This window comes from Mus pahari, chromosome X (assembly GCF_900095145.1).
Source record: "Mus pahari chromosome X, PAHARI_EIJ_v1.1, whole genome shotgun sequence".
NCBI lineage: Eukaryota > Metazoa > Chordata > Mammalia > Rodentia > Muridae > Mus > Mus pahari.
In genome coordinates this window covers 28,228,579-28,248,382 of record NC_034613.1, presented here as the reverse complement: position 1 = coordinate 28,248,382, position 19,804 = coordinate 28,228,579, and the positions used below count along the sequence as shown (strand labels likewise).

At 46.2% G+C, this 19,804-nt stretch overlaps 1 protein-coding gene across 2 annotated transcripts in view; it reads right to left on the bottom strand.

Annotated features, from left to right (window-relative positions):
* Lonrf3 (LON peptidase N-terminal domain and ring finger 3) overlaps window positions 1-17,718 on the bottom strand; it is a 39,283-nt gene extending 21,565 nt beyond the window's left edge. The window contains exons 1-6 of one of the 2 annotated variants that reach the window (XM_029534417.1): window positions 16,672-17,645; window positions 13,431-13,549; window positions 10,193-10,315; window positions 5,844-5,999; window positions 3,615-3,858; window positions 2,773-2,863 (exon numbers count right to left, since the gene is read on the bottom strand). In XM_029534417.1, coding sequence (XP_029390277.1) covers window positions 2,773-2,863; window positions 3,615-3,858; window positions 5,844-5,999; window positions 10,193-10,315; window positions 13,431-13,549; window positions 16,672-17,491 — 1,553 coding nt within the window. In that variant the 5' untranslated portion in view covers window positions 17,492-17,645. Of the gene's footprint in view, window positions 1-2,772; window positions 2,864-3,614; window positions 3,859-5,843; window positions 6,000-10,192; window positions 10,316-13,430; window positions 13,550-16,671 lie in introns of both variants that reach the window. The other variant, XM_021188381.2, reaches the window with a different exon arrangement.
* Window positions 17,719-19,804: the final 2,086 nt, after the last annotated feature.

Below are 19,804 nucleotides of genomic sequence, written 5' to 3'. Positions count from 1 at the left end.
GGCAGCTTGAAATTACCTGAAGTCTTAGCCTCTGTGATGATTAATATCAATTGTCAATTGGACACCTAGGAGACAACCCCCCCCCCAAGACACTTGGGAGAGATTATCTAGATTAGGTTAGCCTCTGAGTATGCCTGAGAGACATTATCTAGATTAATTTGAAGTGCAAAGACACACCTTAACTGTGGGCCGCATCATGTCATGGGCTGGGATCTGATACAGACTCAAAAAAGGAGACTGTGAGTTGAGTGCCAGCATTCACCACTCTGTGTTTCCTGTATGTTGTGAAATCAATTCGAGAAGCAGGACCCCAGAGCTCACAGCCACATTTCCTCCCACCTGCTGCTAGGTCTTGTTCACCATGAGACAATGATTCCCTCCAATGGTAAGCCAGAACAAACATTTCCTCCTTTAAATTGCTTCTGGTCAAATATTTAGTCACAGCAACAAGAAAAGTAACCAAGTACAAAACCTCTCTTCTAAAGACACAGGAGGGCCAAAACAAAACCTAAGGACAACCACAGAGAAAATAGCAATAGCTACAAGTGGGAAAAGAAACTTTCAAGACAAGAAAAATACAGGCAAACAAATTCACTCCGTCAAGAACTGATGTGTAACTTAACAGACAAATCCTGTTGGAAGGGAAGCTACATGTTTCTTCTCAAGGGCTGAAATGTAAAGTGCTTTAGAGCAGGTTTCTTACACCATGAGGCAGTGAAAGTCTAGCTATAATTTAGTAGCCTCCATAACATCTACTCTGGCCAAAGATGGAACAAGGGGCCACAATGGTTTTTAAGCTCGGAGGGTGCAAACTAGAAGGGGTGCTTATCCTCTGTGTGTTTATTTCTTGGAGCAAATTCCTAACTCTTCTACAAAGTCCCTTGTGATTAGGGACAAAGAAGATGAAAGAGGAAAAGAAAAGGAAGAGGAACAAAGGAATTTCAACCTCAGGATTTTTATTCCACAGAGAAAATACAAACAGGATGTTTGATTTTGTGTCGCCTGGATTTTGGCAGGAGTGTTAAGGAGGGTTAAGCAGAACAAAGACCTGCTCTTTCTGAGTAAGCTAAATTAAATCAACTTCACAGCGCCTATCACAGGCTTTAGAGACACAGCGCTGGTGTGGCTGCAGGGCCCATTCTCTGCTTGAAAGCAGGTTTTTGCTATCTCATACCTTGGCTTTAGCATGATGCGCTTGCCACTCTGTGGCAAGGGACTGGGTGAGGCAGTAAAAAGGATCTGCTACTGCTGTTCATTCCATTCTTGTCCACAACACTTAAACAGACTACTGATAGGATGTGTGAAGCTTAATTTGACTGCATCTATGCTGTATCTTCCTAGTTGTGTGAGACTTGTATATGCTTGTGAACAAATTTTGCTACTACAGATTTTTATATACTATTATTTTACTATTGTTGTTGTGATAATAATGGTTAATGAATCCAGAATCTCATGAATAGTAGCCAAGTGCTCTGCCACTGAACTATTACCCTAGACCCAAGAATGTATGTGTATGTATATATTTTTCCTAAGAAGAGTCTGTATCGCATAATAGTTGCCTTGTTTTTATTCACATGACACAAAAGTCATCAGAATACAATGACTTAAACATGACAGATAACAGAAGAGTAAGTGCTCTCAAAGGGCAGGCAAACATTTGTTCAAGTATTTAAGTTCCTTCTTAATGCTTTTGGAGAAAAATCAGCACATTTGAGAATCTAATGCTTCTATCTTAGAAACACAGCCACCCATACATACGCACACTTTACATATTGCTTCAGTGAATTCATGCATCTATTTGAATGTATACATAGAGATTCCTCTGAGGTCTGTGGATCTAACATTAAAGACCAATGAGTAGGAAGAAAAAAATAGTTAATTTTTTTTGAGTACTTACTGTTTTCCAGGCACTACTCTAAACATTAGTTTTTCTAATTAACCGTCACAACTGATGGAGTTGATTCCACCGTCCTTTACTTTACTAAAAAACAAATAGTGGTAGCAAATGTTACTTGCTCTAGGACCAGAGTCTGTAGGTCAAAAGAGCTAGGGTTCAAACATTGACTTCAGAGCCTCTTCTCTTAGCCACTAAATCACAGCTATGAAATGAAATAAACTTTTATTTGTTTTTGGAATGGGATATATGGATAAACTGCTCTTCAGAGACCCGAGAAAGTAGAGATCACATACTAGCTGGAAGGAAAATACTTGACCAAGTATCTGTTACATGTACTGTCCATCAGGTAGCATAAACACAAATCAATTTAGGCTTCTACTTGGCTTTCAAAGAAAATGCTTGTGGGATCTACATTAAGCCTTGAGCATTGAGTTCTTAGTAGTTTAGATTCAGGGTCACAAGTTCAAAAAACTCTAAGGCTCAAACAATAATGTAAGACAGGCTGGTATAAACCAATGGGATTATGGGAAGCTAGGAAATATATGTCTTATTTCAGTACAGTCATATATAACAAAATCAAATCTAATGACAACCAAATAGTAGGCATATTCAACACATGGCCCATCCATTTTTGACCTTTGAAAAGTGTGTTGCCTTGCCACTTTCTATGTCTTTTTAAATTGAGATCTAAGGCTATAAAGAACACAGTTTGTAAGCTTGGACACTAGCTCTCTCATGTGACAATGTGGTTTGCATTTCATCAGTGCCATGATTTTACATACTAACCAACTCAATAGTTAAGTCACCAGCAGAAAGGTCCAGGTACTAAAGAGGAGGAAATACTAGGCAGCCAAGTGCTGGCCCACATCACATACCTCATACACAGTGAGCATTCAAGGTCAGATGCATCAAAAGATCCAAGTGGATTACTGAGATCTGGTTTGGCTCCCTGCTCAGCAGGAAAATCTGTGATTTAGGAAACAGTAAATCAGGAATGGAGCAACTCGGTTTTTTACAGACAGTACTTCTAGGGAAAAAAAAAATGTCTTTCTGGTTTTCAATCTCAAACTCCCCCAGAGTTTAATTTAGTGGATGCCTGAGCAACTGCCAATGAAGTGTGCTCCCAGTGGCATTTTAGCAGGCCCCATAGACAGAGAAGTCCAAGACTAGGAGCTCCTGGCTGAGGTCATTCAAATTCAGTAGGCACCTCAGCAGCAGCAGCAGCAGTAACAACAGTGGCGGCGGTGACAACTCCATGGACTGAGCCAGGTCTTTAAAGCTTAGATGAGTCTTGGCACTGCCGACTGCTCTTGGAAAGATATGAAGCTGTAGCTGCTGCTTCTCAGGGCACAACCGAACGAGACCTGAGCACACCCCTGCCATCCTACATTCCCAGAACAGGGATGAGAGCAGGAAGTGGTTGTCCTGGAGGAAAGTGACATGATGGAAATCATGGGATGTCATCACTTGATCGTTCAGATGCTTGACCAGATGTCCTGACTATGGATGATCTATATCACACTATATCAGATCTATATCACGCAGTACTTTCAGTATGATAGTTATCGGTACACTCTCAAAGAACCTTCACAGCAACCCCTGGGATTTCATAGTTGGTAAATGCCAGAGCTAGGCCATACACTCTGAGCTAGAGGAGTCCCCAGAGAGAACCGAGTCATCTGTGTCATGATACTTTCTCCCTGGGTAGAACTAGTACCTTGTTTGGAGACTTTATTAGGCAATTCTGTGTCTTCTTGGGTTTCGATTTGGCAACGATTTCTCTTCTTTTCCTGGCATTTGCCGGTCCTGACGGGGGCAGCATCCTGGTCCTCTCCTTCCTGATCTTTCTCTCTCTCTTCTTTCCTACTCACCTCTCCTTGAGCTGCATTTGCTAGGCTGCTGCTCTCTTCCCCAGCTGCTGCTCCCTCCTGATTAGAACAATGGGGAAGCTCCAGACCCTCCTAGGTGAAGCAAAACCCAGAGATCAGAAGCTACTTGGGACCAAGATGGGTCCTCCAATACTCTTACCCTGAGGGGACAAAGAGAAAGAAGCATAGCTCTGATCCTCCCTCCTGAATACACAGTGGCTACACGACTCAACGGAGGGACAGTCTTGAGGCTTATCGGTGACATCTAATCTATGTCAAAGACATGCCTAGCTTCAGTAGAGTTAGGAGAACTTCTCTACACAAGGACAACAGGCACATGGAAGGACAAGTTGGCTGGGCAGGGGTGAAGGGGGACCTACAAGGGAAGCTTCACTCTTCCCCCCTAGCCAAAGTATTCCCCAGTGGTCTGTAAGGAAAGCAAAGCACTCAGTGAGGGGGTATTCTGTTACTGGTTATGTCCCCTCACCCTAACTGTCATCCATAGATGACTTTCGGAGGACTGTGGGCCAGCTCTGTACAGGCCTGCCGAAGCAACTCATGCTCCGGAGCTATATGGTTTTTTTTTTTCCATAAAAAGATTAGTCTGTTTACTCGATTTTGTGCAAAAAGTCTGAAGAGAAGACAAAAATAATTTGGCCTAGTAGCCTGTCTCTAGCCTTTTACAGAATTTCATCTAGGAAAAGGATATTTGAAAATGCAACTTGAAATAATCCCAAAAATGTGTTTGTTCCCATTGCTCTGGAGAACCTTCTCCATAATCGACATCCGTATTTGACAGCAAAAGGTTCACCTTGGTTGTTTCCCCTCTAAGCAAGCCCTGCCAAAAGTCGCAGTGGACACAGGTGAGAGGAAACAACGAAGAGCAGAGGAAAGGATGTGGGTTTTCTCAGCCTGTTTCCCTGGGTGTTCAGGTGATTTCTAGAACTAAAAAAAATCCCCAATACTACAGTTTCGATTTTCCGTGAGCCCAGAGTACTGTCCGCACAGGACAAGGCCTTGCCAAGCAAAGTTTTGGTGGCAATGCATTCGCTGTTGCCTGGTCTGCTCACAGCAGAAAGGCAGAGGTTCTATTTCCTTCATTTCAGACTGAGTTGCAAGTAGAAGTCCCCATTCCAGGTCCTCTGGTCTAGTGTTCGCTGTCTTAGTCCTGTACTAATGACCACTGGGGGCTCTCTGATTTCAAGAGATATTCCGAGTTCTGCCATCACCAAGAAAAGTCAGCTACCTGGCATTTTATTCCTTCTCTAGAGCAGGGACAGAAACTGGGAAGATGTGAGCATCCAGGGCTTGTATACAAGTGAGGAACTTCAGGCACAAATGGAGAAGAAACTACTCCCCAAAGGTGCCCAGGTATTCAGTGTTAAACCTTGCTTCAAGTCTGGTCTTCTAAACCCCTACTTCTGCCCACTTACCCTGTGCTAGAAAGGCCAGCACCTGAAGCCCATCCCTCTGTTCCTTTTTTTCTCTTTTCAAAGAAAACCACCAATTCTTGTTGTCCTTCTCAACTCAGCTCTTGTGCCTCTACTTTGCTATAGATGTGCATAAGAAGCCTACTTATGTGTAAGGTATAATGCAAGAGCAAGACATTCTCTCCATTTGGTCCCCAAATGGAGTCAACCTTGCACAAGGATCTCACTGGTACTCAAAGGCCATCAGCATCTTCCCCAAAGCTAAAGTCCCAGTTATAGGCTTTCAGAAGTAGGCCAATCTCTCTTTATAGTTGATATCAAATCTATTTTCCGTATTGGACCAAGACAGAGTCAATAAGCACACCCCAGTTATAGGGTTTTAGGGGAAGTGGGCCAATCTCTTTATACTTCTATCAAATTTCTCTATTTTCTCAATCTGACCGACACTACAAATATAATAAATTCATAAATTTTTGGACCATGCCTGAAATTCCCAGTTGTAGCTTTAAGCAAAGGACACAGCCATTATCAACTCCATCCTTCTTTTTCCCTCAGGAACCAAAGTAGGAGAGGTAGGGCTCACTTGTCCTGTGCCCACAAAAGAGCCAAATGAAGCATCATGAGCGAGCTGGGTGAGTTGAGTTTTACCTGTGACAACTTTGGTAGATTATGGCTGGTGCCTTCAGTAGCCATTGACTCTACGTGTTCCTTTAATCTAGGGTGAGGTGCCAACAGCTTCAGGATATCGGGAGAATGTTCCTGAGACTCCCCCGGGACTGATGGTGAAAAGAAACTAAAGAGAAGCTGTGACATAAAACAGAAGACTTCACTACTCATGTTTCTACAGGTGCTAGACTAAGGTGCAGGGGGAGGGATGGGGAACCAGAGAGCACAGCTTGCAAGGCAAAACTCGAATGAGGAAACCTTGGAGCCGTGTCCCTAGACACACTAAGGAGAGGTCGTTGCATAAACACACAGACTCATTTAGGAACAGGGGGAAAGAAAGACTGCTTAGTCATTAAGAGCACATACTGTTCTTGCAGAGGAGCCGAGTCTGATTCCCAGCACACATGTAGGGTGTCTCACATCCACCTGTCATTCCAGCTCCAGCATATCTGATACCTCTGATGTCCAGGGGGTGCGAGTACTCATGTACAGACACCCAATACACAGACTCAAACATAGACATATATTTAAAAAGTAAAATACATTAAAAAAAAAAAGAATCACCCAGGAGCTTATGAAAATGTTAGGTCCCTGGGTCCAGCTTCAATCTCCCCAGGTCTGAAGTATGAGCCAGGAATCTGGGTTTTGAGAAGGCATGACAGATGCCTATGTTATTTGGAGTCACCTCTATGGTGCCACCATTCTGCAGAAATGTCTGCAATGGGGCTTTAAAATCTATCTTAATTGAAGGAAACATAGAGGTGAAGTCAGAGTAAATACGTCATGTGTTACTTTTTTGTTAAACTAGGTCATCCTGGGAAAAGGGTACATAAGAAAATGCCTGTATCAGATTGGCCTGTAGGCAAATATGTTTGGGTATTTTCTTGATTAATGATTAATGTAGGAAGTACCAGCACAGTGTGGGTGGTGCCAACCCTGGGCAGGTAGTGCCAGTGTGTACAAGAAAGGTGACTGAATGTGATGCTGAGACACAAGCCAGTAAGCAGATTCCTCTGTTTGAGTTCCTGTCTCCAGGCTCCTGCTTTGAGTTCCTGCCCTGACTTCAATCAGTGATAGACTGTGACCTGGGATGTGTAAGGAAAACATACTCTGTTTCCCAAGCTGCTTTTGGTAATGATGTTTATCACAGCAAAGGAAAAACAAACTAGGACTCCTCAGTGGAAGAATGGAGAGTCAAATCCATAACAACTCGATGGGCTGAGAAGTCAACCAATCTACACTGTTTGCTGCTGCTTTTCTGTTTATCCATTTTGCTCTCCTCATCCACATTGTCACCCCTGAACCTTTAATTCCTTCAGAGTTGGGGAGCTGAGCAATGAAGTGTTAAGAAAGCAGAGCTCAAACTTCCTCTCCCACTTCTAGCCTCTTCCTCATCCCGGTCATCTCTGCAGAGATTGTCAGGTTTTAAGTTCAAGTACCTAGGGGCAGGTTCCCTTGCAATTGGGTACACTGGCAAGGGAGAAGAGAGAACAAAAGGGTCTAGGGGTCAGAGATTAGCATTTGGGTGCAGGTTGCACCATTAGCTGTTTACATTCTTGTTTCCATTCTCCCCTAAGCCATTAGGGGTTAGGGATTCTATGTAAGTATGTATGTATGTATGCATGCACGCACGCGCGCACATGTGCACAAGAAAGAGGGTAGATCACTGAACTTCCAAAACATACTCAAATGTTTATCACTTAGAAGACTCTGCCATGTTTTGAAAGCCACTAAAAATGCCTCCCACTGTTGTTCAGTCTCCATAGTCCGCAGTGTTAATTTATCAAGAGACTGTAAGAATGCTAAACTCAAAGGTGGATTTATTCTTCTGCTTGTCCTCTGAGGTTTCTTCATGATGTTCCTTTCTGTATCTATTAGCACTTTCCATACATCCGAGCCCTACTCAGTATTCAAAGTTCTGCTCAAGTGCTGCCTTGCCCCAGTACTCCCATCTCTCTGATCTCATCTGCCCTTTCATGTCTCTACAGAAGAGAATACCAAACCTTAAACTATACCATCTTACTTTGCACCAGAAGTGTGTCACAGAATAAGTCTTTCTCTCCAGCCAGCGATAAGTGCTTAGCAAATATACAACATATTCATGGAAATGATGATGGCATTTATACATCCAAGGGATCAAGAAAAGCCTAGTACTCAGGTGCCTCACATCCTCAGTGAGATGTTCATGTCCCCTTGCAGTGCTAAAACTCTACTTTCCAGATATAAATTGACAAAGGTTGGAAGACACACCTAGTGCCCAGGGACATACATATAATCTTTTAGTGCGCACCACTCCTCAGGAATTGAACTTGATTATTGGAAATCCTACTCAAGGATCAAAAAGGATATATCCACTTCTGAGACAGTTTCCCTGGAGGGGGCCTATAGCACCCAAGTACAAGGTCGAAAAGACACAAGGTAATATGAAGAAAAGGAGGCCAGGAGCCAAAATCAAAGGAAACAAGGCAGGAATAATATAGCAGTTCCCTTCTTAGCTTACTGCCTAAGATCTCTCTGTAGGCCTTTTCAATGTCTTTGGAAAACAATAGTTAGGGTCAAATTTCAGTGAGAATAATCATTCCATATGAATGAAAAATTGATTTTGCTGTAACTTCAGCCATAGAAAGGCCCAACTGGGTTAAGAAAGAGAATCTGTAGTTTAAAATAAATCATAGGGCTGTGGGTTATGAGGAAGCTTATTAATACCCAGTACATATGTACTAGTTTTCAAATGTTTAGCCCTAAAACTAGAATAATCCAGTGAATACACAGTCGAAGCCTCTTAGTATGCTTAAATGGCTGCTATAGCCTCATCACATTCAGCAGAAATATGCCTCCAAATTCTTACATTAATTTCAGAATTTTGTAATACTTCTTGTAAGCATACATTCACTTGCATTGTCTGGCATTCATCTTAACCAAAAAAAGCTTGTAAGTTCCAATAGGTACTTAGGCTTCCTTGGGTCTCCAGAGTTTCACACAATGCCTTGCCTTTCATCAGGCAGGTATAGAAACAACAACAGCCTATGTATAAAAGCAAACTGGAGTGAGGGTAGTTCAACTGTTGATACCAGAACCCCTGGGGCCACCTGAAGGTAAAATAAAAACAAAGAAGCAGGTGACCTCAAGAAAGTCACTGAGCCTCAGATTTCTCATCTAGAGAAATAACAGTGAGTTATGGGAACTAAGTGCAACCTTCCAACCAAGTGGCTTGCATATAGGCAATGCTCAGCTAATATTATACTATGGACTGACTACACTTACGTTTTAAGAAAGGTCCATAGCTAATAATTCTGCTTGATCCATACCCCTTTCAATAAAACCTTACCCCTCACACACACACAAATCAGGTCAATTTTTTTTTCCAGACAGGAAATTTCTTACCAGAGTCAGAAAATTCAGAGTCCAGCCTCTGCCAACTTTATTAGTTTTGCTAAATATTCCTTTCTAGAGTCTTCAGAGACAAATCCTGTCTCTTGTCTACTTTTTTTCCACCCCTCCCCAGCCAAAGCATTACACAGGGTTGTGATTGATGGAAGGGCTTGTGGCCTGGTGTTGAACAGTGAGTGTATGGCGGCAGGAAACCAAAAGCAATCACTGAGTGTCAGCATCCAACTTTCAGGCCAATTATTCAGACACCAGAAGAATAAATGTATAAAAAGCAATAAAAGTCAAAGCCCATCCAATGAGGATGCTTGACCCTTCAATCAAGTTCTTGGTATTTCCTCATGATGTTTGTTTTACAATCACAATCTCCTGAAACAGAAGATTTGGAAGGGCTAATTATATTCTTTCATAATGATCTCTGACTTGCATTTGAGAGATAGTAAGTTTAATTTTCTAGCAGAAGAGGTGAAGGTTTAAATTCTGTATGTGGAAAGCAACATGGAGACCATCAGTGACCCTTCCCAGGAGCTATCCTTCATGTGTGACTAGCGAAACGTGTGATTCAGCCAAAGAAAAGTTATACAGTTCTAAGCAGCTCCCACCATCAGGCCCTCATCCACAGAGACTCTTCAGTGAGCCTTCATCTTCAGGTTAGCTTACATGGTTTAGTTTTGTTTTATATTCTACTGATTCTGAGTCAAAGCATTCATTATTGACTCCTACAAAAAAAAAAAAAAAAAAAAACCCTGCCAATTGGATAGTACATACCAGAACGACGGGGCTTCTGGGCAATCAGCTGGCACCTCTCTCGTGCCCCTTAAACCCAGAGAAGCACCCACTCAGGACCACAAATACTGAGGAGGGTAGCATCTTCATCCTTCTCCCTAAAGAAGACAGAGTGACGGGGGTCTACTAGGCACCTAACCCTAGGTCACTCAACTCACCCTTTGAGCTTCAGATCTGGCATTCTTGTTCTTTCCCTCAAGGGATACACAGTAGAGAAATTCTTTGAGTGCTTCTTTCACCTTGCCTAGAGTGGCTAAAGCTTGTGCTTTTCTGAAGTGTGCCTGGAAGAAAACAGTAGCAGTCAGTCCCATCTTATTCACCTTCTTAATGTAGCTACGATTAACAGCAATTGCTGAGAACCTACCGAACAGTCACTATCAGGTAGAGTCTTGTCAAAAGACTTTTGTTTTCATCTCAGTCCTAACAGTAAACTATTTTAAATCCCATTTCAAAGACAACCAAAGGGAGATCCAGAGAGAGAACTTGACCAAAGTACAACAAACAACTGGGAAGCCTCAGAGGAAGTCAGAGTTGAAACCTGGGACTGATAATATACCAAGCCCACACTCTTAGCTACTGTGTTTACTGCCTCTTATCCACCCCACAACTGTATGAGGATCACAAACATGCCAAAGCATCCATTTAACCACAAACTATAATAGCTCTGTTTTCAATGTTCATCCTGAGATGACTTGCCTCAGATGACTGTCTGTAAAGACAGTCATGGCTTGAGTGAGACAATCATTTCTACAGAGGCCTGAGAGAAGGATCAGGGACCATCCATGTTTACAAAGGCCACTAGAAGCAATCTAGAACTAGAATCCTGGTCCCAGAACTTCTAGAGGACTCTTTCCCACAAAGGCAGACCACTTTCCAGGAGGCTGACCAGAGACTGAGCCAATGCTTTTGCTTATAGAAACTTCACTGTCTTTTCCTCTCTTGCTGCACATTTTACAGGTATCGGGAAGTTTTATGGCCTCTGGATTCAAACCCAAGTGCAGATGGGCTAAACTCCTTAGAAGGGCTTAAGCAGCATCCTGGGGGGGGGGCAAGGAGGAAAAAAGAGCATAAAGGGCGGCCTACGTTTCACATGGCAGGCATTTTTCTACCTCCTCTTCTAATGTGCCTGCATGGTGTCAGGACTTGGCTAGGAGCCACAGCCACAAACCTCTTGGGGACCTCTTTCCATACCCACGCTTCTTTCTCGAGCCTAATCTTGGCTGCCACACTCCCTTGTTGTTCCTGCCAACAGTGGCCTTCAGGAGAAAGGCTAGCACTATGCCCCAGAGCAGCTACAGGGGGCTAAGTCCTGGAAAACTGGAGAGGCCTCTGGGGTCCCAGTAATCAACGGAGTAGCAACTCACATTCCTCACTTTCTCAGGGTGGCCAGCTTACCCTACTGACACCTATACTAGCAGTAAGGTGTGGTGATGACATTAAGTCCTAGATGGAATTGGGCTGCCTACTGGACTTGCTCCCTTATGGCATTTCATATAGAAATGGTGGGAAATACAAAACTCAGAGTGTGGAGGTATATGCATTAGAAGCTTTCAGCCCACAAGACAGCAGAGTTCTCTGAACACTCCCTTTCCCCCCAGCTATAGGGAAATGGCACCCCTGCCAAGTACTTGCACCAATTCCTCCTTCATGGTGGAAATCCCTTTTCTTACTGCATCTAGAACATAATTCTCAGTGTTCTTCCCATCATGGTATCCAGATTTAGTTTTCCAGTGGAAATGGCTGCAAGCCCCTCTTATCCCAAGACAGCTACCTGACTCACATGGTAGCCCATCTCAGTGGCAACTTAAGGTATTAGAGACTTGTATTAAGCTGTAAATATGTTTCTTGGGAAAGAAAACACACTGGTCAATCACCTCCATGAAAACTCTCCTTAAAGACCAATGAGATTTGCTCTTATAGTCAAAGTTTACCAGTCCACATGTGGTTTTCCCCCAGAAGGGCTCACTGTAATAGTCCAGGCTGAGCTCAACTATGATCCTCCTGGAATCCCAATGCAGGGTCATGGCACCACACCCAACTTCAAAGGCCTTATCGGAAGTTCCTAGATATGTAAAACTTCTGATTATCCAATATTTTCATAGGTTTAACATCAAATCGCAAGGCACCAACATCTGAATGAAACCATTGTAAAGTGTTTTATAGTATTTATACTATTCAGTGTAAATTTTGCATGTAAATTGTTGCAGAGTGTGTTTAATTAGACACATAGGGAGGTTGCCTAGAGATTATTGGAGGTATTGCCTAGTCCACGGTCTTTCTACAATCAGAACATTCTGGATTCAGAGGACACCTGACCCCATGAGATAAGTCTCAGTGGCCCTGGTCTTGGAGACAATGCTTTTGCTACCTTGGGTTGTACAAGAACCTATAATGGTTACAGCTTGCAGGATGTTCTAGTTGTCGTTTTCACTGTTGATCCTTATACATACCTGTGAGACAACCATGGCAGGTTGCAATAGCATCATTTAACAAGTAAGAGTTTCAGAGAATGTAGCCGCTTTCCCGTGGTCACACTTTGCAAAGATTGATGTCCAGACCCAATTCTAATCTACTAAATAGACTACAGACATGTGGAGGACATCAGTCCTGATGCCAGGCAGAGCCACAGAAAGGGATGCTTTGTATTCAGGTATTCCCCTCTCTTGATGTCTACTCTTTCGTTCCACCTCTCCCATGTGACCTAGATCGGGGGGGAGGTATACTGGCATGTCAAATGACTGTATTAATGGTTCAAAATGGCACGGGCATTGTGCAAATATGAAGATCTCACTTTAGAAACCCAAAAGCTGTTTGAGCTCTCAAAAAGCATGGCTATCAGCAGTTATCCTGAAGGATCAGAGCAGGAATATCTTTCTTATATTCCTCTCCCTATTATCCCTAGAAATTTATGAGTGATGGTGGTGGTGGTGGTGGTGGTAGCAAATGCTTATATAATGCTACATGCATTGTTCCAAGCATCTCCCCTACATGACCTTATATAATCTCCACAACAGTCCTATTTAGAAGGTGCTTTGGATATAAGCAAGTTATAGGTGAGGGCATCAGACATAGAGAAATGAAGTAATCTTCCCAAGGCTGTACAGTTAAGAAAAGTAGCAGAGCTGAGACATGAAGTCAGGTTGTACTACTGATTCCATATTAAAAAAAAAAAAGACAAAACTATCCTTAAGGTTATCAACTGAATGTAGATTTATTGAGATCCCTTGCAGACTTAGACCTCCCTTTATCAAGGGATGCCTTGCACTGTCCAGCTCATTAGACAGTTTTCTCCCCTATTCTGCTGAAGCTCTAGCATCTCCTGCCCCAGGGAGACAGCCCTTCTTGCCAATCTCTCTGTAGCATAGCCCCTTTCCATCCCTCTTGTCCCACACTCACCTTAAAACCCATTGGCCGTAGTTTACATGCTATTTCTGCATCATGCAGTGCATCCTCATGAGACTCCAAGGTGAAATAAATTTGGGACCGATTGCTATAAAGCAAATGATCATTTGGAGCTGCCGAAATGAGAAAAAAAAGCCCTTATTAATGGCCCCCAGCAGAAGCACATGATAAGTCCTGTATGAGGATGGAGCTTAAGGAAAGAAAAGTTATCTAAGCTCTTTCTACTGGACCCGAAGAGTTAAGTGTCATTTCCAGTCCTAATATTGTTCTGACCAACACCATAGCTTGTCTATGCAAAGCAGTAATGTCCTCCTTTTTCAAGCAGTTCATACGAGGTGAAGTGTCCACAATACATTAGAAATTTTCACCTAGAGGAAACCCTGCCACTGTTCTGCAGATGCACACTGCTAGTGCCCAGCAACCTGGTTTCTGAATGAGCCACCATCCAAAAAAAATGATGAGGCCAGGAAAGAGAGTTGGGACCCCTACCTTGACCCCAACCAAGGCAAGTCCATGCTAGTCATCTAGTCAAGATGACCTGTAGCATAACAATAACTCCAGCATACCAATACCACCCCCAAGCTGGGTGGTGGTGGCACACGCCTTTAATCCCAGCACTTGGGAGGCAGAGGCAGGCGGATTTCTGAGTTCGAGGCCAGCCTGGTCTACAAAGTGAGTTCCAGGACAGCCAGGGAGAAACCCTGTCTCGAAAAAACAAAAAACAAAAAACAAAATCAAAAACAAAAACAAAACAAAAACAAAACAAAAACCCAACCCCCCCAAACAACAACAAAAAAAGAAAAACAAAACAAAAAAAACAACAAAAAAACCCCCAAAACAAAACAAACCAAAAAACCAAAAAACCAAAAAACCTCCCTCTCTAATGGCCAGTGCTTATGGTATAAACCTTTCCTGGAGAAACAGCTATACATTTACAAGGTCCATCCTCCTAGTGATGGCCAAATGAGAAAGTACCTTCTTGACACAACTTTTAGGAGTCTTATTGTCACCATCAAGGAATCACTAGAATCCAGGCCTGAGTAGGTCTTCAACCCACCCATTCTTCAGATAGGAAAACTAAGGCCAATGAGGTGAAGTGATAGGTCACACAGCTGGTTAGAGTCACTGCTGGTTGACGTTCAAGTTTTGAGGCTTGGGTGGAGGAAAGTTCCTTTTACTGAGTGTGGGTATAGCTTTTAGAATAATCGAGCATTAGCCAGTTCCAGGATAAATATAGTCTGTGGAGGGGGCCCATTTGCCCTTAGAATGGTGAAGATGGATGGTATTGATTTTTCTTTTTACCCTGACTGCTCCAAGGAGATTATTAACAAAGGTACAGGAAAGATGCTTCCTGGTGAAGTGACAGCCGTGACAGAGAGGAAGGTGGGAAGAAGCATTCCTGGCTAGCCCTTGGGAAATGGAGGAAAGTATTCAGCCTCCCTTAGAATTCCATATATATATATATATATATATATATACATGGCCCCTACCTATTTCATTCCTATGGCTGCACCCTTTCACAAGCGCCAGGCTACAGCTTCTGCTGCCAGAAACAGGCTTTGATGTCTGCCTCTATGCCATCCCCTGACATACCTATGCTCTGGGCTGACCTGAGTGCCCATTACTTGCTCTTGATTTTAGCATAGAGTTTACAGTACTCTCTGACACTTTTCTGAAACACACACCCACTGGCCCATGGGCAGCTCACAGCCTGCTTTGTTTAGACACAGGCAGGGTATGTATGTGTTGTGAGGACATCTGTGTTCCTCAGTTCTCATAGCCACTGGTTTTGCTCCCTTCTGCATTACCTGTTGCTGGCTTGGGTGGGACAGAAATGTGGGGAGACTCCATCCCATCCCTCCTCCATCCACCAGAGATTGCCTAGGAGGTCCTAGCACCCCACAGCCCCTTCTGCTTAGCCAACTCCCTCCAAACCAGCATGTTCCATTGGACACATCGCCCTGCCTGACTGCCTGCTGAGGTGCTGGCTGGCATCAGCCAGTGGTTCCAAGGCCACTTCCTGGGTTGGAGTGGGAGGAGGCAGAAGGTGCAAACAGGTCCCTGGGAGAACTCTGGTACTCCAGTCCAGCAGAGATGTGGGACTGCCCGGGTTGCCCTTGAAGATATAAAGCCCACTCTCTAGGGCAACTCTTGGAGCAGGTTAAACACAGGCATGCCCCCTTTGTGATCAGCCCCTTGTTTCTTTGGGGGGGGGATCCCGAGCAGTTGCCTAGTCCTGTCATCCATTGGGTTAGAGGGGTCAAAGGGTTCGATGTTGGGGCACTGGCTGTCTAACTGCAGCGGGTGGAGGGGGCGGGGCAAGTGCATCTATTTCAGCCAAGGAATCCTGTGATAGGAAACGGTGACAATGAGTCACAGGGCAGCGGGGAGCGAGCCCCCCCTCCGCCCCCCGCACACGCTCGCGGGATGGTTTCTGAGGCGAGCGTGGCCCACTTCAGTTACCTCAGCGTTACACAATCCCCGCCTGCCTGCCCGCCCGCTTGCCCGCCCGCCCGCGCGGGGGAGGGGCCGCCGGCCCGGGCGGCTGGAGGGCCTTATGCAACCAGTGCTCTCCTGACCTAATTCCAGGCGGGACCCACCCCACAGGGAGCCTCGGCCCCGGAAGGGACAACTCCCAGAGGCGGGAGCCGCGGACTCGGGCGCCGGCAAGCCACCTCCGGTTGGTAAAAGCCAGGAGGACCGCGCGGGAGTTTGGAAAATAGTGCCAAGTTCCTCTGCCGATAGGGAAGGTACCAGCAGGTGTAAGAGCGAGCTCCAAAGTGTCCGGGAAAGACCGAGAAATAGAGACAGTGATACTGGGCAAGACCGAAACAGTGACAAAACTCAGGGGAAAAAAATGCGCAGAAAGAGACGAACGGGATAAACTAAGATAGAAACTGGAACCTATAGAAGGTATAGGAGCAGGAAAGCAAGCAGGAGAGAGGGAAAGAGCACGAGAAAAAAAAAAGCGATAGGACCAATCAGAAGACCGAGACACCGCTTTAAAAAAAAAGCTTAAGTAGGGAAGACAAACTCCTTGCAATGACCCCTCCCTCCTCCTCGTGGGCCACGGGCTCTTCCCTCGCCACCCCACCCCCCAGCCCGCGTGCGCGCGAAACCAAGTCAGTCCCATCCATCCCCCTCGCCCCCGCCTCCCAGCGGGGATCGCTCCCCCGCCCCCCTCGCGTGGCGAGCAAGCCCGCATGGCCCCAGTGGCGGCGCAGGGGGGACTCACCTAGACGAACAGCCTCGTTGTATTTGAGCAGAGCTGCCTCCACCTGGTGCTCACGGTACAGCTGGTTGCCCTCGTGCCGGAGTTGCGATGCCCGCGCGGGGCCCGGGAACAACTTGCCCAGGAGGCCGCTGAGTACCACGTTGACTCGCAGTTGCAGGGGCGCCGGCTGCCCCGCGCGCCGCGGCCCGCGTGCCCTCCCACTGGCCGCCATCAGAGCGGAGAGCTTGACCCCGCACAGAGCGCAGCGCCTATCGGCAGCTCGCCCGCGCTCCAGGCACAGTTTACAAAAGGTGTGGCCACACCACAGGGACACCGGATCGGAGAGAAACCCCTGACACTTCTTGCACTTAAAGCCATCCCATACCTCGGGGGCCACGGCCGCGGCCTCCCCTGCCTCTTTCAGTGCCGCGGCGCAGCAGCTCGAAGTGCCGCTCGAGTCGGAGGCCAGCTCCTCTTGCGGGACACTGTCGGCCAAGCAGCGCACTAGCTGCTCCAGCTGCTCCGCTACCAGCTGCTGCCTCTCGGAGAGCTGTCGGTACACCTCGAGGGCTTCCCGAAGGTGCCCCTCAGATGCCAAGGCATCCGCCTGCGTGAGCAGGACTTTGCACTCCAGCGGTGTCGGGACCGCCAGAGGCTGGCTTTGCTCGGGCTCTTGAGCTCCAAGAGCTTGGGAGCCCTCGGGTGTCACCTCCTCCTGGTGGGCGGCTGACTGCCCTGCGGCCGCCGATGTTCCCGGCTCCTCCGACTCCGCCAGCTCCAAGTTGTTGCTGCCGAGCTCGGCGGACATGCTCACCATCTGTGCGGTCTGAAGGGAATCCATTGAGAGAGGGAACTGCGGAGGTTGGAGTGAGTTGAGGCGTCTAGGAACAGGGAACTAGCAGGAAAGAGCGGCGGCTGGGAGCGGACTGCGCGAACGAGAAGGCGGGATCGCCGCGCGCGCGAGTCTGCCTCGCCTCCCGAGCTCCATGCCGGCTGCCCCGCGCTGCCTAATAACTGTCTTGTCTCAGCGAAGCGTTATATAAAACGCAACCACGTGACTCCTACCACGCTGCTCATTGGCCGGCAGCGAGGAAATTGTTACAAAACCAGACAGTTTTGTAACAGCTTTGCGCTTGCTTCTTTTGGCTTGGCTTTTCTTGGCTTGTTTTTTGAGGTTGTTTGCATTTACTCTTTCTTTCTCACTTGCGACTTTGGGTCCTTTTTGCACCGGGGAGAGGTACACAACCTCTCCTTTCACGCTTTTCCAGCTCCAAACTCTTTGCCATCCCACCTCAAAAGTAGTCTGCAAACAGGTCCGCTCTGCCAGCCGCTTGCTGGAATCCCCCGCCATAGAGGCAGGTCCCTATAGGCTCAAGTCACAGAAGTTGCTGGAATGCCAGGCTCCCCTCCAGGGGGCGATGGCTGCTGTCTGCAAAGGCACCCAGGGACACCCAAGAAGTCCTCATTTGTTCCCTAGAAGAGCTTTAAGTGCTCTTGCTGAAGCTCCTGGGTTTCCTGAGGGATTCCCCCCAAAGAGACTTAAGGCAATTTTAGGAGGGTTCTTTGTTTCTTACTGAGGCAGCGAATCATGAGCGGATAAAACAAGTTAGGCAGTCTGTGCTGGGCAGCAAGGGAAGAACGGATATCGTATATTGAATTGCTCACTGGGGACCCCAAGGAGGCGCCCTCCGGCTCTCGGCTCTCTCCCCCCCCCCGCCCCATCCCCAACTCAGGGACCAGTGCTGGAGCAGGCAGCGGGCACCCCGCTGGAGATTCACTGGCTCCAGGACCCAGAGACCAGATGGGCACCACCTTGAGAGCTGAGTTTGCTGAGTTCGCTGTAAACTCGGGGGGGGGGGGCGTGAGGGAAGCAGAGGGAAGATACAAACCCAAGACTGAGCAAATCCAGAAAAAAAAATCAGAGAATTCAGTCACAGCCCAGCTGCTAAACAGCCTCCAGGTTCACAGGAGCTGAGTTTTGGCAGCCTTAGCTTAGGGTTGGTACCCTTGTGCTGGGTTGAACACAAGTTGTAGTGCCTGGCTCGGGCCGGGGAGTGGGGCGGGAAGTTCCCAACCAGGCACCCCTTTAAAAAAAAATGTCAAACTGGTCACAAACTACACAAGGGTTTGTTTACTGCTGGCCTTTGCATTTCAGACAAGAGCCATGAACAAAATGAACAGGCAGGATTCCGGAATAACCCACTTCAGGACAGACTGCTTCAAGAAGGAAGGCTGAGTTCAGTCAGGCTTGCTCTCAACTGTCTTCCTCCTCCCTCCAGAGCCTACAGGTCCTGGAGAGTGCTCAAATTAAGATTCCAAGCCAGTGTCTCCAAGTTGCCTCCTGCTGTGGCCATTTAGCTGGGGGGTCTTGGGCAATATCATCTAAGCCGATTATTTTCACTTCTAAACAAATGTCTGAGATGGTTTTAGCTGGGATTAACTCTTGTTTCAGAGCTGGGATGATAGACTCTTTGCCAGCATTGAGGTCCTTAATCCAGCCTTAAGCCAACAAACACCAAGATCCTGGAGAATAAGTATAGACAATGTGCAGCACCCTTCAAAGCAGCCCCTCTCTGGTCAGACAGGACCCCTAGGGACAGAGTAGAGAAGGGAGGCAGTTCATAGACTAGAAAGAGAGCAAGAAAAGAAAGGAGGCTCAGGATTCAATCAGGAAGGCAGGAAAACAACACAGGAAAACTTGGTCTAGTTTTGGCTTTGCTGAACAAATCCTTGGGGTCCTAAAGTTTCCTCCAGCCCTAACCTTGAGTATTCTTGATCCTAAAACCAGATTTCAGGCGTTAACTACTGAATCTCAAATAACTATTCCATATTCCATGGCAGGTTTGGGGAGGTGGGACATGCTTGGGACTAAAGACTGAATTCAGCAGCAGCTATGGAGGAGCAAGGGACTCAAAGGCTGTCCTCTATCATGATTCTGAAGCTAGGGAGCCCATCAGGAGCCTGACCAAGAGATGGAGGAGGTGGAGAAAAGTCAGTAGAGAAGAAGCTGCAGTTTCTGGTGGCTTGCTATCTGGGGCTGGGACACACATTTCACTAGTTTACTCTGCTGTCAAATGGAATTTCCAGAACTAGTTATATGTCTATGACTTCTCGCACCTATAAGGAAGGACAATCTGCAGGGCATGAAAAGATT